Source organism: Lucilia cuprina, chromosome 6, assembly GCF_022045245.1.
Source record: "Lucilia cuprina isolate Lc7/37 chromosome 6, ASM2204524v1, whole genome shotgun sequence".
Taxonomy (NCBI): Eukaryota; Metazoa; Arthropoda; class Insecta; order Diptera; family Calliphoridae; genus Lucilia; species Lucilia cuprina.
Genome location: NC_060954.1, coordinates 59,570,990 through 59,586,347, shown reverse-complemented (window position 1 = coordinate 59,586,347; position 15,358 = coordinate 59,570,990). Strand labels below are relative to the sequence as shown.

General features: G+C 26.7%; 1 protein-coding gene across 1 annotated transcript; it reads right to left on the bottom strand.

Moving 5' to 3' along the window:
• Positions 1-8,292: 8,292 nt before the first annotated feature.
• On the bottom strand, positions 8,293-14,378 carry LOC111691251 (serine proteinase stubble). The gene is made up of 8 exons (XM_023453910.2): positions 14,225-14,378; positions 11,339-11,555; positions 11,000-11,280; positions 10,556-10,929; positions 10,325-10,470; positions 8,792-8,899; positions 8,659-8,694; positions 8,293-8,576 (listed from the first exon to the last, which is right to left on the bottom strand). Exons 2-8 carry the CDS (start codon positions 11,421-11,423, stop codon positions 8,446-8,448), a joined length of 1,161 nt encoding a protein of 386 aa, XP_023309678.2. The 5' UTR covers positions 11,424-11,555; positions 14,225-14,378; the 3' UTR covers positions 8,293-8,445.
• Between the last annotated feature and the right edge of the window lie 980 nt (positions 14,379-15,358).

Genomic DNA, 15,358 nt, shown 5'->3' with positions numbered 1-15,358 from the left:
GTGAATTTGTTTGTTAAATTTTTGATTAATTTCAACCTAATTTGTTGTTTTTGTTTTTGGCCGGTAATTTTTGCTTTGTATTTTATTTATTTCTTTTTTTTTGTGTAAAAAGCTTTTTTTGTTTTATTTAAAAAATTTATTTTATTAAACCACTAAACACTTTGAATACACAAAATGTGGACAATTTTTTTTTAAATTTTTAATAAATTTATTTTCAATAAATAAAACTATTATTATTCACCAACAACAGCAACAATGACATTAACAATTTTCGCGTAAATGTTAAGAGTTCGAGCACAACACCAACAACAACAAAATAAATTTTAATAGATTGTCGTAAGTTTTCGTAAAATTTTATTTTTGTCACATTAAGTGTGGTGATCGTTTTGCTGGTGCACTACTCCGTTTAATTGATCCGTATGTGTTTTTGCGTCAAAATACCTAATAACACTATAACAGCCATTCAAAATCATGGACTCTTTACAGAGCTTCGACATCAATTTCATACAAAACGACTGTCTGTCCGTCCGTCCATCCATCCATCCATCTATCCGTCTGTCTGTATGTCTCTTCTCTATACGAATCATTCGTATAAAATTTGGTTTGTTTTTGGTTTAAAGCTTGGCTATTAATATATTACCAATCTTATGAAAAAAAAGTATTACTACATGTATGTTTATGTGATTGTATGCATATATGCGGTAATATTTATACGCGTATGTCAGTTCAACCGTCTGTCTGTATGTCTGTCTTTCTTTTTGTTTGTGGTGTGTTTTCATATTTGTGTATAAACAACAGCAGATCAAGTCAAATGAAATCGAAAGTGAATAATAACAATAAAAAAATAAACAAAAAAAAAAAAAAACAGATACACAAACTCAATCGTTAAATAAAAATTGAGTAAATTTATTGCTGGTTGCATTGAAGTTAAAACGATCATCATTGTCGTAATAAGTTGTGTATATAGTGGCTCTCATTAAAATGAAGTAAAAATGCGAGGGTGGTTTAAAAAATTGTTGGTAAAGTTTTTAAATTTAACTTTTTTGTTTTGTAAATAATGAAATGTTACAATATTTTCAAACTTGCCTCGTTTAAAACATATTAAAACATTCATACTTAGATATTTGTATTAATCTTTAACTAAAACTCAAAATTTTCAATATCTACAGTAACGTTAGATAGCTGACAGTTTATGCTATAACAGGCATTCATGTTATATTTCTCTATTGGTAAACTGTAAGAAGAGACTTATATTTTTTCTTCTCACAAAATTTTGTAATTATTATTTTTTTTTTTAATAATTTCGTTAGCAAACTCTCTTTTATGGTTACTTCCTATTTGAGTTATATTGTCATTGGTGGTAATAGATTTTTGTGTTTGATGCAAATACATACATATTGGGGGAATTCCATAATTAAATGAAGGTCGCATGAATTGTAAACGAAATTTACAAGGTTTTATTTGTTTATTTACAGTTAATTGTATTGACAAATGTATTAAAAAAATTAATAATTTATTTGGTTATTATTATAATTAACACCCAGTTTTTAATAATAGTTGAAGAACTTCAGTAGAGGTAAACAGTATAAAAAAACGTTCCACCATCTGAACAATTTTGGTTGTGGTTTTTGCTTTGCTCATACATTTTTCAGACGCAGGATATACTCGGACCTCATAAGCAAATTTTTTCCTTCTTTTCCCCAAAACCTATTTCTAAATTGTAAATATATTTCTTAAAACTCATTATCCCCCTAACAACTAGTCATCACTAATAACATGATTAGTAGCTGACTTGTTATTTAATTGTAGAAAAGATAAGCCACCAAAAGATCCACTACTTTGTAATCTGTTAGTTATAGTTTCATGAAATGATACAATAAAAACTTATCAGATTAAACCATGTGGGGTTCCACTGTGGGAAATTCACCTCCCTACAAAACTGAAAATTTTTCATACAAAATATAAAAATGTAGGAAAAGGAAAAAATAAATGAAAAAATAAAAGTTCCCTCCCCGAGCAAAATCGAGCTGGATTAAAACTCATTTACCAGAAGAATGGTCGGAAAAACTTGAAAAAAGTAAAAAATAGTCGAAAAAAGTCGAAAAAAGTCGAAAAATCAACTATTTATAGAATACTTAAAGTCGAAAAGTCTAAAATTTGACTTTTAACTAAATTAAAAAAGTCGAAAAATCGACTTTACATAAAATGCAAAAAGTCGAAAAGTCGACTTTTGAACTAAATGCAAAAAGTCGACTTATCGTTTTAACTAAAGAACTCAGAAATATTTTTTTTTTTTTTAAATTGGGCCAGCACTCAGGACTTATGCGAAGCATTGTGCTGGAACTAGGTTGTGGGAAGGAGGATAGAGAGAGTAGTGTTTGTGGACATTTGATTTAAATCATCCTATATCGAAAGTGGCAGGGAATACCTTTGCAGAAAGTCACCGATAATTACCTGTACGCGGTCGAGTAGGTCCAAAATAGACTTCGAAGCTCCGGACCATATATGAGAGTTAGTTAGTTAGTTAGTTAGTTAGTTAGTTAGTTAGTTAGTTAGTTAGTTAGTTATTTATTTAGTTAGTTAGTTAGTTAGTTAGTTAGTTAGTTAATTAGTTAGTTAGTTAGTTAGTTAGTTAGTTAGTTAGTTAGTTAGTTAGTTAGTTAGTTAGTTAGTTAGTTAGTTAGTTAGTTAGTTTGTTAGTTAGTTTGTTAGTTTGTTAGTTTGTTAGTTTGTTAGTTTGTTAGTTTGTTAGTTTGTTAGTTTGTTAGTTTGTTAGTTTGTTAGTTTGTTAGTTTGTTAGTTTGTTAGTTTGTTAGTTTGTTAGTTAGTTTGTTAGTTTATTAGTTTATTAGTTTGTTAGTTTGTTAGTTTGTTGGTTTGTTAGTTTGTTAGTTTGTTAGTTTGTTAGTTTGTTAGTTTGTTAGTTTGTTAGTTTGTTAGTTTGTTAGTTTGTTAGTTTGTTAGTTTGTTAGTTTGTTAGTTTGTTAGTTTGTTAGTTTGTTAGTTTGTTAGTTTGTTAGTTTGTTAGTTTGTTAGTTTGTTAGTTTGTTAGTTTGTTAGTTTGATAGTTTGTTAGTTTGTTAGTTTGTTAGTTTGTTAGTTTGTAAGTTTGTTAGTTTGTTAGTTTGTTAGTTAGTTAGTTATTTAGTTATTTAGTTAGTTTGTTAGTTTGTTAGGTAGTTAGTTAGTTAGTTTGCTTGTTTGTTTTGTTGTCTGTCGTATACTACTTTCTTCGGAGAGAATAGAACCACTACCTACACTTTCAAACTCGAGCACTACTTCAACACTAGTAAATCCTTACAAATTCATATATTTTCCAATAATTCTACAATTGCTTAAAGTCACAATGAGTTCACACACTTCAAAACACAGTTTCCCTAACAAAACTGCATTTTCACAATACAATATTAATATCAACAAATCTAAAAACCGAAACAAATTAGACTTAGAAACTCGTTTCTTATTTGGCCTTGTAATGGTCATCATCGACCACTTAATTTGATTGCATTATAATCAACTGCAAACAACAACAGCAATTGTTAAAGAGTTATCACTCATCATAAAGTGTTTATTCACCGTTTTAACAAAGTGTGAATAATCTTTAAAGTGACAAAAACTTTTTTAAATAAAAAAAGCCACAAATGACCACAAAAAAAACAATAAAGGCATAAGCAAACAACCAAGTATTGCATAATTAGATACTAACCGATTGTATATTCATCATTAATGCCGTAAGGTATCTTCAAAGTTAAAATTAGTGTTCAATTTTTTTTCATGTGTAAATGTCAATGACTAATCTGAATTTTTTATAAAAAAAGAAAAAGAATTGATTTTTTATGGTTTTTGTATTTCTCTTGATCATCATTAACTAGTTTAGTGTCGGTGATAATTAAGTCAAGGTTAAATTTTGAAGTAGCTTTAATGTTTAGAGTGCATTTTTGAGACAACATATTTTTTCATATTGTAATAACAACTAGTTAATTATACAATTATGAAATATTTATATTTCTTATCTTTTAAATAACACATTTCATTCATTAACAAGAATTTCATTTTATGTCACGTCCTATATTACGTTTTTGCATTCTATACCCATCCATCACTTGTCATTTTTGACAGTTATACTCAAAATTGTTTAAAAAAAAGTGTCGTTGTAAGTTAGTTTAGTCAACAAATACTTGTTGTATTTTGTAAATTGTTGTAAAATTGCATAACTTTAAATAAGTTGCTGTGGCTGGCAACGCATTGTAACTGTTTTAATATAAGTTTATGTGCAAAAGTAATACAAAATAAACATAAATAAATTATAGTTTTTTTTATTATTATTATTTTTCTTATTACTTGTAAATATTATAATTTCACGTGTGTGCGTTTGTCGTCTTACTACTTAGTCACTTATCTACTCACTTAATATTTTATTATTGCGTTACAGTGCTAAATTGTTGTACGTTTTAAGCAAAAAAAAAATACAATGAAATGTTTATATTTTTTGTTGTAGTTTTATGTTAAATCAATTGCAGTTAAATATATATTTGGGCTGTTATGTTTAACCCTTTCAAAGCGAGTTTTACAACTTTTTATAACAAGTTTATCGTATCGTAACTTTTTTCTTATTTTTTTTTGTAAGAATCTATCGCAAATTTTCTTTGAATAAGAAATTTGTCATGAATTCAAAATAAAAAACAAGTAAGAAGTTATAGTCGGACGAGGCCGACCATATTATACCCTACACCTGTATACGAATAAAAGCCATTTACAATTTAATAAAACTGTGGATATTTAAGTAAAACTTGGTTTGCAGCTTTTTGTCGAGATACGAGTATATTAAACATAATTATGAACTTAAAAGCCCTATTTGGCGGGTTCAGTTCTATGGGGCCTAGGTGAAATAATGGACCGATGTTAACTATTTTCAATAGGCTTCGTCTACGATACCATAAAAGATCATGTGCCAAATTTCATTGAATTATCTTCAAAATTGCGACCTGTAGTTTGATTACAATGTTTACAAGCCCTATTCAGGGGTACAGTTGTATGGGGGCTAGGTAAAATAATGGACCGATCTTAAGAAATCGGAAAATGATTCTGAGCCTATTAGTATACTTTAAGGAGTGGTATAGGTCCAATATTATTGTGCGTTACAAACATCAGCACAAACCCAATATACCCTTCCCACTAAAGTGGTGTAGGGTATAATTAAGAGGGTAGTTTTATGAGTATAATAATTTCCAAAAAATTTTTTTCTTTTTCCATTTTTTTTTTAGAATTTTCCTTTACAAGACCATTTTTTTTAAATTTTCTTTATATAGAGAATTTTTCGCGAATATTTTATAATGTGAGAATTAATTCAGAATTTCTATTAAACTGTAGATTTTTTAACAACATAATCTTGAATTTTTTATATATAGACAATTTATTCAAATTTTCTTTAGATAATTAATCGGGAATTTTTATAAATAAAGAATCTTTAAAAAATTGTATGGAATTAGAAAATTTATTGAAAATTTTTTAAAAATAGTTTATTTAAATAGAGAATATGTCGAAAATTGTATAGTAATTAAAAAGTTTTGAAGTATTTTTTGATAATGACGAACTTATTGGGAGTTTTTAGAGAAAATTAATTATATTTTTACAAAAAGTAGAGAATGGATGGCAAATTTTCGTTTAATAGAAATTTTTCTATAAATAGACAAATTTTTCAGAATTTTCTATAAATAGAGAAATTTTTGCAAATATTCTATGAGAATATTTATTAAATAATATTTTTTTTCTTACAGAAAAAATATCGAATTTATTCTCGAATTTATATCTGAATTTATAAAGAATTTTCATTAAATATGGAATTTTCTTGTATAAAGCAAATCTGAAATAAATAGCGAGTTTATCGCGAATTATCTTTGAATATACTAAATACTTTTTATCTTAAACCTTTTATTAACAGAGAATTTTTTTCTAGACTAAAAATTTATCATGAAGTTAACAACTAATCGAATATATTTTATAAATATAATATATTTTATAAATATAATATTCTTAACGAATTTTTCATAAAACTATATATTTTGCGAATTTCCTTTAAACAAAGAACGATCTTTTCCTCAAACTATAGATCTTTCTTCTAATAGAAAATGTATCTTGAACTTTAAAAGGACAAAAAGTTTTTGGAGAATTTTCTATAGACTATTAATAGAAAACTTTCTTAAATTATACAATTTATAATAAAATGTCTTTGTTCAGAGAATTTATAGAAAATTTTCTTTCTATTTATGAATATTAAATCGTGATTTTCTTTAAACAAAGAATTTATCGGGAATTTTCTCTTAATAGAGAATTTTTTGGAGAATCTTTCTTAAACACAGAAATTATGGAGAATTATCTATTTTAAAATTTCTTTTTAATAAAGAATTCATCGCGAATATTCAATGAAAAATAAAAATAGAAAGTATAATTTTTTTGTAATAGAGAATTTAACGAAATTTTCTCTAAATAAAGAATTTTTCATGAATTTTCTTTAAATACAGAATTCTTAAAGAATTTTCTATGATTGTGCAATTTATTTAGAATTTTCCTTTTAATTTGGAATTTATCGCGAATATTCTTTAAAAAGAGAATTCTTTAAAAGTCTAGAAAAATTGTCTGAAAATAGAGAAGTTTTCGATAGTTTTCTCGAATTTTCTTTAAATACAGAATTTATCGAGAATTTTCTACGATTGCAAAATTTATTTTAAATAAATAAATCATTTCATTCGCAAATAATTTATGAAAAAATAAACCTTGTGAAAGTTTTATTAAAAAGCTGAATTTATCGTAAATTTACTCTAATTAGAGAATTTTTCAAGAATTTCTTTAAACACAGAATTAATCTATGATTATTGAATTTATTTAGAACTTTCTTTAAATAAGGAATTCATTGCGAATATTCTACGAAAATAGAACTTTTTAAAAAAATATAAATTGGGATAAGAGAATTTATCTTCAATATCACATAAAGCATTTTAAAAATCTTTTTTTGAAAATATAAAATTTATTGTGATTTTTAAATAGAAAATTTTCTAAAAACAGAGAATTTATTTACAAACATGTTTTCAAAATTAAGATTTTAGTTAGTTTGAAAGGAGGATGTATACACATCAAATCCGAAGAAATACACTTAGGCCTCTATCGGGCCTGTTGTGCGCTACTTATCTAGTGCCACGGGTGGGAATCGAACCCACCATCTCCGGTCTACCAGACTAGAACACTAACCTACCAGAGGCCTATGGAAGATTAACTTTAAGTAATGAATTTATCATGTGTTTTCCATAAACCAAGCATTTATCGTGAGTTTTGTATGAAATATAATTTATCTTGAATTTTGTGTAAGTAGAACTAAAGAATCTATTTAAAATATTTAAATAATTCAAAACTTTTCAAAAGAGTTTATTTGAATTTATCGCGAATTTTTTAAAAGTAGAGAATGATCTTTTAAAGAAATTTCTAAAATTTTTAAAATTTTTTGAAGATGCAGAGTTGTATTCTACTTTTAATAAATTCTCTCTCTCTCTCTCTCCCTCTCTTTAATATTATCTAAGACCCCTTTTAACCCTTTAGGGGGTTAATAAACTGTAAATTTTTATTTATTTTAACACATAACGGCTAATAAGAGAAATTTAAAACAACACGAAAAAGAGCAGCAAAAGATTGAGTGATAAAATTAAACTACAAAAACAATACGTAACAACAAACTAAACGTATTCATTAATTTTAAGCGGCCAGGTGATTGTGCCAGTTTCCTAATTTTAACTTCTAAAATTGGCAGACTTTTAAGGCCAAATGACATAAGTTTTGTTTATTGTTTGGTTAATTATTTTCCCTTACTTCTTGATCGTTCGTTCGTTTGTTTGTTTTGGACACGTACATTATTCACTTTTAAACTGGTAGTAGGCCTTTTTTCAAAAAAACAGTTAACACTTTTAGTTTTCTTTCACTTTGACAATTATATTTTATTAAACAAATTGTTATAATATTTACGAAACTAATTGTAGATAATTGCCAGCGCAAGAGAAAAAGAAAAGAGCTACAAATGTTTAAATTACAAAAGTGTTAAATTATTTAATGTTAGCAATATTTGCTTAGCGTAGTTAGTGTAATAATGATTTTCAAGGTTATTTATTTAATAATTAACAGAGAACTTCAATTGGGTCATTAGTAACACTAAGGCTCGAGCATTTAAGTGGCCAAGTTTTGTACACAAAATTGTTGTTTGTTAATAATTGCTTAATATTTTTCTTATAAATAAAACAATGTAAATAATAATTTTTTAAATATTTATAATTTATTTGTAATATAGATTTAACTACATCCAATAATCTATTAACATTTGCACAATTTCCTTTAATACTACCATTAACTTAATAACTAACTGGGGGAGAAGTATTAATTTGGATTCTTTTTCTAAGCAGAGTTCTAAATTGTATTACGCACTAAAACCTCTTGTATCCATTTGCTAGTCTTCTGAACATTGTGATAAATACCCGGCTGATGATCAACGCCACAACCAAAACCGGCACTGGTTATGCCTACCAAAACAAAACGTCCTGTAGTGGGGAGAGCATGTGTCACGAAACAAAATATCAAAATGGGAATAAATGATAATTAAGTTTGCAATGTACCACTTACCGCGTTCTTTTATAATCAATGGTCCTCCCGAATCACCTGTTACAAATGAAATAAATTGCAATATTTTTGTTTAATCTACAGCCTTAAAGTATACTTTTTAATATTTCATAAATTTAACGATTTAACCACATACCCAAGCAAGCATCTTGATGACCATCTGAGTGACCGGCACAAAACATTTCATTGAACAGTTCAACTTGGATTTGTTTGCTTTCGTGCCAGCGTAAACATTCCAAAGAAGCTGGAAAGTTAAAGAGATTTTTGTCAATCAAAATTTCTAAGTAAATCTATCAAAAATTATCCATAAAAACCGAAATTATCAAAAATTCTCTATAAAAAGAGAAGCTATCCAAAAATTTTCCTAAAGAAGTGAATTTATCAAAAATTCTCCTTAAAATCTAAAATTTTTACGAAAATTCTCTTTACAATTTTTTAAAAATTCTTTATAAAGAGAGAATTTATCAAAAAATATCTTTAAAGAGATAATTTATCGATAATTCTCTTTAATGAGATAATTTATCCAAAATTCTCCGTAAAAAGAGAATTTATAGAAAATTTTCTATAACAAGATCATTTATCGAATTTATTGAAAATTCTCTATAAAAAGAGAATTAATTGAAAATTATCTATATAAAAAAAAATTATCGAAAATTCTCTATAGAAAGAAAATTTTTCGAAAATTCTCTAGAAAAAGAGAATTTATTGAAAATTCTCTAGAAAATGAAAATTTATTGAAAATTCTCTAGAAAAAGAAAATTTATAGAATATTCTCTAGAAAAAAATTATCGAAAAATTGTATAGAAAAGAGAATTTATCGAAAGTTCTATAGAAAAAGAGAATTTATCAAAGATTTTCCATAAAAAGAGAATTTATTAAAAATTCTCCATAAAAAGAGAATTTATTGAAAATTCTCTATAAAAAGTGAATTTATCGAAAATTCTCTATAAAAAGAGAATTTATCGAAAATTCTCTATAAAATAATTCATCAAAAATTCTATATAAAAAGAGAAATAATCGAAAATTCTCTACAAAAAGAGTTTTTATCAAAACTTGTCTATAGAAAGACAATTATCGAAAATCCTATAAAAAAAGAATTTATCGAAAGTTACTCATAACGAGTGAATTTATCGAAAGTTCCCTATAAAAGGAGAATTTGTCGAAAATTCTCTATAAAAAGAGAATTTATTTTAAATTCGTTATAAAACAGAGGATTTATCTAAAATTCTCAATAAAAAAAGAATTTATCGAAAATTTTCAATAAAAAGAGAATTTATCGAAAATTTTCAATAAAAAGAGAATTTATCGAAAATTTTCAATAAAAAGAGAATTTATCGAAAACTTTCTATAAAAATGAATTTATCAAAAATTCTCTAAAAAAGAGAATTTTTCATTTATTTTAAATTCGTTATAAAACAGAGGATTTATCTAAAATTCTCAATAAAAAAAGAATTTATCGAAAATTTTCAATAAAAAGAGAATTTATCGAAAATTTTCAATAAAAAGAGAATTTATCGAAAACTTTCTATAAAAATGAATTTATCAAAAATTCTCTAAAAAAGAGAATTTTTCACAAATCCTTTAAAAAAAGACAATTTATCAAAAATTCTCTAAAAATTGAATTTCTATTCTTTAAATCGAGAGCTTTACGGAAAACTATATTACTTACTTATTATTGGCACACTTGCAACCTGTAACATATTTGTGCCAGCTTGACCCAAACTAGCCTCAGTTTTACCCCAACCTGCTACTACTCCCTTGCGACCAATCAAACGTATGGGATATACAGGCAGACAAATGGGTAGAATGTGTTCGCTATAATAAATAAAATAAAAAAATCAATCTCATTAAAATTTCATTTTAACAATAAAGTACAAAAGGCCCACCAATGGTGCCCCACCTAAATCCAGTCGGTTTAGCCAATTTCAACAAAGCCAAATCATAACGATCCGGTTGGGTCATACGAAACTCAAACAAAGGATGTATAATCTTTTGTATGACATTATGTTTCTCCACAGGTAAAGGTTCTTGAGTCTGACCCAAATTCTGGGTGTCCAATTCACCCAAATAAACAGAAATATCCTGAAGACGAGCCTGCTGAACACAATGGGCAGCAGTGGCAACCATATTTTTAGAAACCAAAACACCACCACATTGATACTCCGCTATACGTATATGAGCCTGCCAAGGATATTCAGCAAAATGAGCTGGTCTGCCGCCTATGATGCGCTTTTGTAAGGTCTGTTGGAAGCTGCGTGCCAAGCCACATTCAGGCTATAATATACAAACATCAGCAAACTATAAAAAGTTTTGTAAACAATTAATTTGTGATACAAGTTCCTACCTTTAACAATAGTTCATTATCATCTCTTCTCCTTAGAAATACTCTTTTTGGCAGTGATGTTACTTTTTTATTATATTCCACCAAAGCTGTATCAACTAGATTGGCTACCGGCGAAACATCTCCCTCTGCGGCAATGCAACAGGAAAATAACCATTTATTAGTGCCACAACCTCTGGCATGTTTGCCACCTTGTAGCCAACAAGAAAAGGATAATTTACAAGGCCATACACCACCTTGATGTACACACTCCGAGGGTACACCCAGTAAGGTATTTAAAATATCTATAATAGAATGTGGTTCCAAAACATTGATACAATAAATACCTGTTATAATACTTACTGCCCTTGACTGTTTGTGTGGCCAGTGCTATGATCGTTAGATATAGTAGTCCAAAAATGAGTGTCACAGAATTCCATAAGTACATCGTTGTTTCTATACCAATTGGGGTTATCGTTGCTGCAGCATTTCTTATAAAAATTATTGCTCCCTTATATAGGAGACAATATTTTGTGGATTTTTTTCGAGTCAATGTGAGTAAATTTTTAAGTTGTTTTATCTAATTAGAATAGAAAAAAAAGGTTTATGAATTTTGAACGATTTACCTTCCTCAATATGTTTAAAGATTTATTAAACATGCTTTCTTGGATTTTGAAAACTGTCTACTGCCGACTGCACTGTGGTTTTGAATTTATGACCAAAACTTAACGCGATTTATCGAATACTCTCTACAAAAAGGGATATTATCAATTTTTTTAAGAATTTATTGATAATTCACATTAAAAAGAGAATTTATCGATAATTCACTTCAAAAAGAGAATTTGTCAAAAATTCTCTATAAAAAGGGAATTTGTCGAAAATTCTCTATAAAAAGAGAATTTGTCGAAAATTCTCTATAAAATGATAATTTGTCGAAAATTCTCTATAAAAAGAGAATTTGTCGAAAATTCTCTATAAAAAGAGAATTTATCGAAAATTCTCTATAAAAAGAGAATTTATCGAAAATTCTCTATAAAAAGAGAATTTATCGAAAATTCTCTATAAAAAGAGAATTTATCGAAATTCTCTATAAAAAAAGAATTTATCGAAAATTCTCTATTAAAAGAGAATATCTCGAAAATTCTCTATTAAAAGAGAATATCTCGAAAATTATCTATAAAATGAGAATTTATCGAAAATTTATCGAAATTTCTCTATAAAAAGAGAATTTATCAAAAATTCTCTAAAAAAAAGTGAATTTATCAAAAATTCTCTATAAAAAAGAATTTATCAAAAATTCTCTATAAAAAAAACAATTTATCAAAAATTCTCTATAAAAAAGAATTTATCAAAAATTCTCTATAAAAAGAGAATTTATAAAAAATTCTCTAAAAAAGAAAATTTATCGCAAATTTTATATAAAAAGAGAATTTATCTAAAACTAAAAAAAGAGAAATTATTAAAAATTCTCTATAAAAAAAGAATTTATTGCAAATTCCCTAAAAAAGAGAATTTATCGAAAATTCTGTATAAAAAGAGGATTCTATAAAAAGAGAATTTATCAAAAATCCTCTATAAAAATGTATTGGTTAAAAAAATTCGTTAAAAAAAGGGTTGATTGAAAATTCTCTATAAAAAGAGAATATAGATCGATAATTTACGAAAATTTTAGTTTAAAAGAGAAACTCTCTGCAAAAAGAGCATTTATCGAAAATTCTTCATAAGAAGAGAAAAAAAAGAGAAATTATAAAAATCTAGAAATCTCATTTAATGAGATCTTTAAAGATATTTTTTTAACTGTAAATTCTTTTTTAAAATTAAATAAGTTAAACCCTAATTCAATTCTATTTTATGATTGACACCACTGTTCATTGACAATGACACCATTGACTGGAATTTCTTCTAACACATTTTATTGACAATAAATGATCTACTTTTCGCACATTATCCGAAGAGCAACTGCGTGAGTGTTTGTAAATAATAAAAAAAAAGTATCTTCTCTCTACATATGTTTGTGTGGCCTTCAATAGAGCTCAGTTTTAATAGAAATTGATGATACTGTCTGTCATATTAAAGAAAATATTGGAAAAAATTTTTTAAAATTACTAGTATTAAAAGAGTGGTGTGAGTAGTGGTGTACAAGCTGTGTGTGCTACTCTATTTTACATCATCATTACTTTTCTTTTAATTACACAGTTAAACAGAAATATAATTTTTTATGATTATTAACCAAATATGTTTGGAAATCTTTAGATTTCAAAGTAAAAACTATTTTGAAAACGTAGATTATTTTTGAAAAAAGGTTTATATATACTATGTTCCAACGACACCATTATTTAAATTAAACTCTTTTATTTATAATTTAAATTTGAAAACATGAACCGAATTATGAAAAACAAAATTTAAAATGTTAATTCCCGTATTTATGTCAAATTTAGTTTGAATTATTTTAAATGAAATTTAAAGTATGTCGTGTGAACAGAGTATTTGTAATTAATGCTGTGGCCTCCGGTAGGTTAGTGGTTAGTGTTCTAGTCTGGTAGACCGAAGGTGGTGGGTTCGATTCCCACTTAAGGCACTGGTTAAGGAGCGCACAACAGGTCCGATAAAGGACTAGGTGTATTTCTTCAGATTTGATGTACATACATCCTCCTTTCAAACTAACTGACTTACTAATGCTGCAGAAAAGCAAATTGAGTAATTGTTACTAATTGTTTGAGAGTATAATTTAATACGTAATGCCCAAGAAATTAAAATTATTATAACAATTAATATTTGTTGGTGCCGTGTGAACATAGCAATATAATAAAATTTATATTTTCAGTTAATTGAGAAATGTTGAGAATTAAGATCTATGATTGTTTCTTCTTTGAATACTGTTAAGTTTATTTTTTTATAGTTTTGCTGTTGATTTGTCTTAGAACTTTAGATTTGAAGATAGAATTAATGATGATATATATCAATAGCAATCATTGCAATTCAATTTTCATATCACATGTCTACAACTGTCATTTGGCTGTCATGATATTATTGATTATGTTTGTTTTAAAATATATGTTTTCTTTAATCACTGTTCTTCTGTGTAAATAATATTTTTAAAACCGGAGTTTCTCACGCTATGTGAAATAAAATTCAAAACATCATTAAAAATTTTTTAATAAAAAAGGAAACTTTAACTTTAATGTTTTCTTAATTGTTTAGTTTTTTTTTATTGAAGTTTTACTTAAAACACATTTTGTAAATTATTACTTTTTATATTTATTTCGACATAAATCCGTTTAACCGTTTCCTTTTAAAAGTTTCTGACTATAATTTCTATAATTTTAACGTTTTTTTTATTTTTCTATTTTTTTTTTTAAATTTAACGTCCATATGCGTTGGCCAACAAAATCTAACTGATGCTTAGAAGAGTAAAAGTAATCATCAACAGTTGGTCGTCGCATTGACAAATGAGAACATTGTAGATGTAGGAAAAACTACAACAGGTTCCAAGAAGTTTTGTGTTAACTTTACATCTTGTGTTTTTTGTTTTTACCATTTCTTAGTTTTCATAAAAAGAATATAGAAAAAATTGGTAGTTAAGAATATAATCGCTTTTTATATGGGTTTTGAAGATTTTCTTATTTTATTGTCGTTGTTGAACATAATAAAATACTAGTTTTTTTTAGAAAAAGATTAAATGTTGTAGTTTTGGTTTTTTGTGCGTTGCATGTTGTCTTAATTATATCGACCCAGCAGTTTTCTAGGGAGTCTTCTCCACAAAATGTTTAGCTGTCCAATTATCTATTGATATTGTCGTGATGTTTGTACTCTTTGTATTGCAAAAGAAATGTATGTCATTACTTTAGTGTGTCCAAGTAAACTATGCAGGAGACTCTTATTAACCACTTTCATTCAAGAAAGAGTTTTTTAACGCATAATAAGTTAGCTTTATCTGTTTGTAAACTTTCTTTTATAAGATCTATTCGCTTCTTTTAGAGCTTGCCTTGTATAAGGCGATCGCTGAAATAACTAATTCGTTTTAGTCTTCACAAACTGCAGGGAATACTCTTAATGTATACCTTTAACATAAGAGTTGTGTTTTTTCTTTAACCTTAGACTAAATTGTATCTTTCTTATTAACCCTTACGGGGTCAAAGGAGATTGTAATGCCTGAAACAAAAAAAGTACGGTAAAAGTTTATATTACTCTACATTTTTGATTTAAGCGTTACACAGAGCAGAACTTTCTTTGAAATTGTTAAAAATTTAATGTAGATTTCTACAGCTACAATTCATTGGTTTGTTTTTGTTTTATTATAGTTAAAATTTCAACACCCTTCTAAATTAACCGCCTTTGGCTACTTCTAAAGAAAAGAAACTTTAAAATTCTGTAGACTTCATT

What these genes read in the sequence shown, in the direction of transcription:
- LOC111691251 (XM_023453910.2), bottom strand. Translation starts at nt 11,423, where the DNA reads ATGTACTTATGGAATTCTGTGACACTCATTTTTGGACTACTATATCTA. An exon ending in ATAATGAACTATTGTTAAAG is followed by an intron (nt 10,930 to 10,999) that starts GTAGGAACTTGT and finishes TGTATATTATAG; the next exon opens with CCTGAATGTGGCTTGGCACG. An exon ending in TCATCAAGATGCTTGCTTGG is followed by an intron (nt 8,695 to 8,791) that starts GTATGTGGTTAA and finishes CATTTGTAACAG; the next exon opens with GTGATTCGGGAGGACCATTG.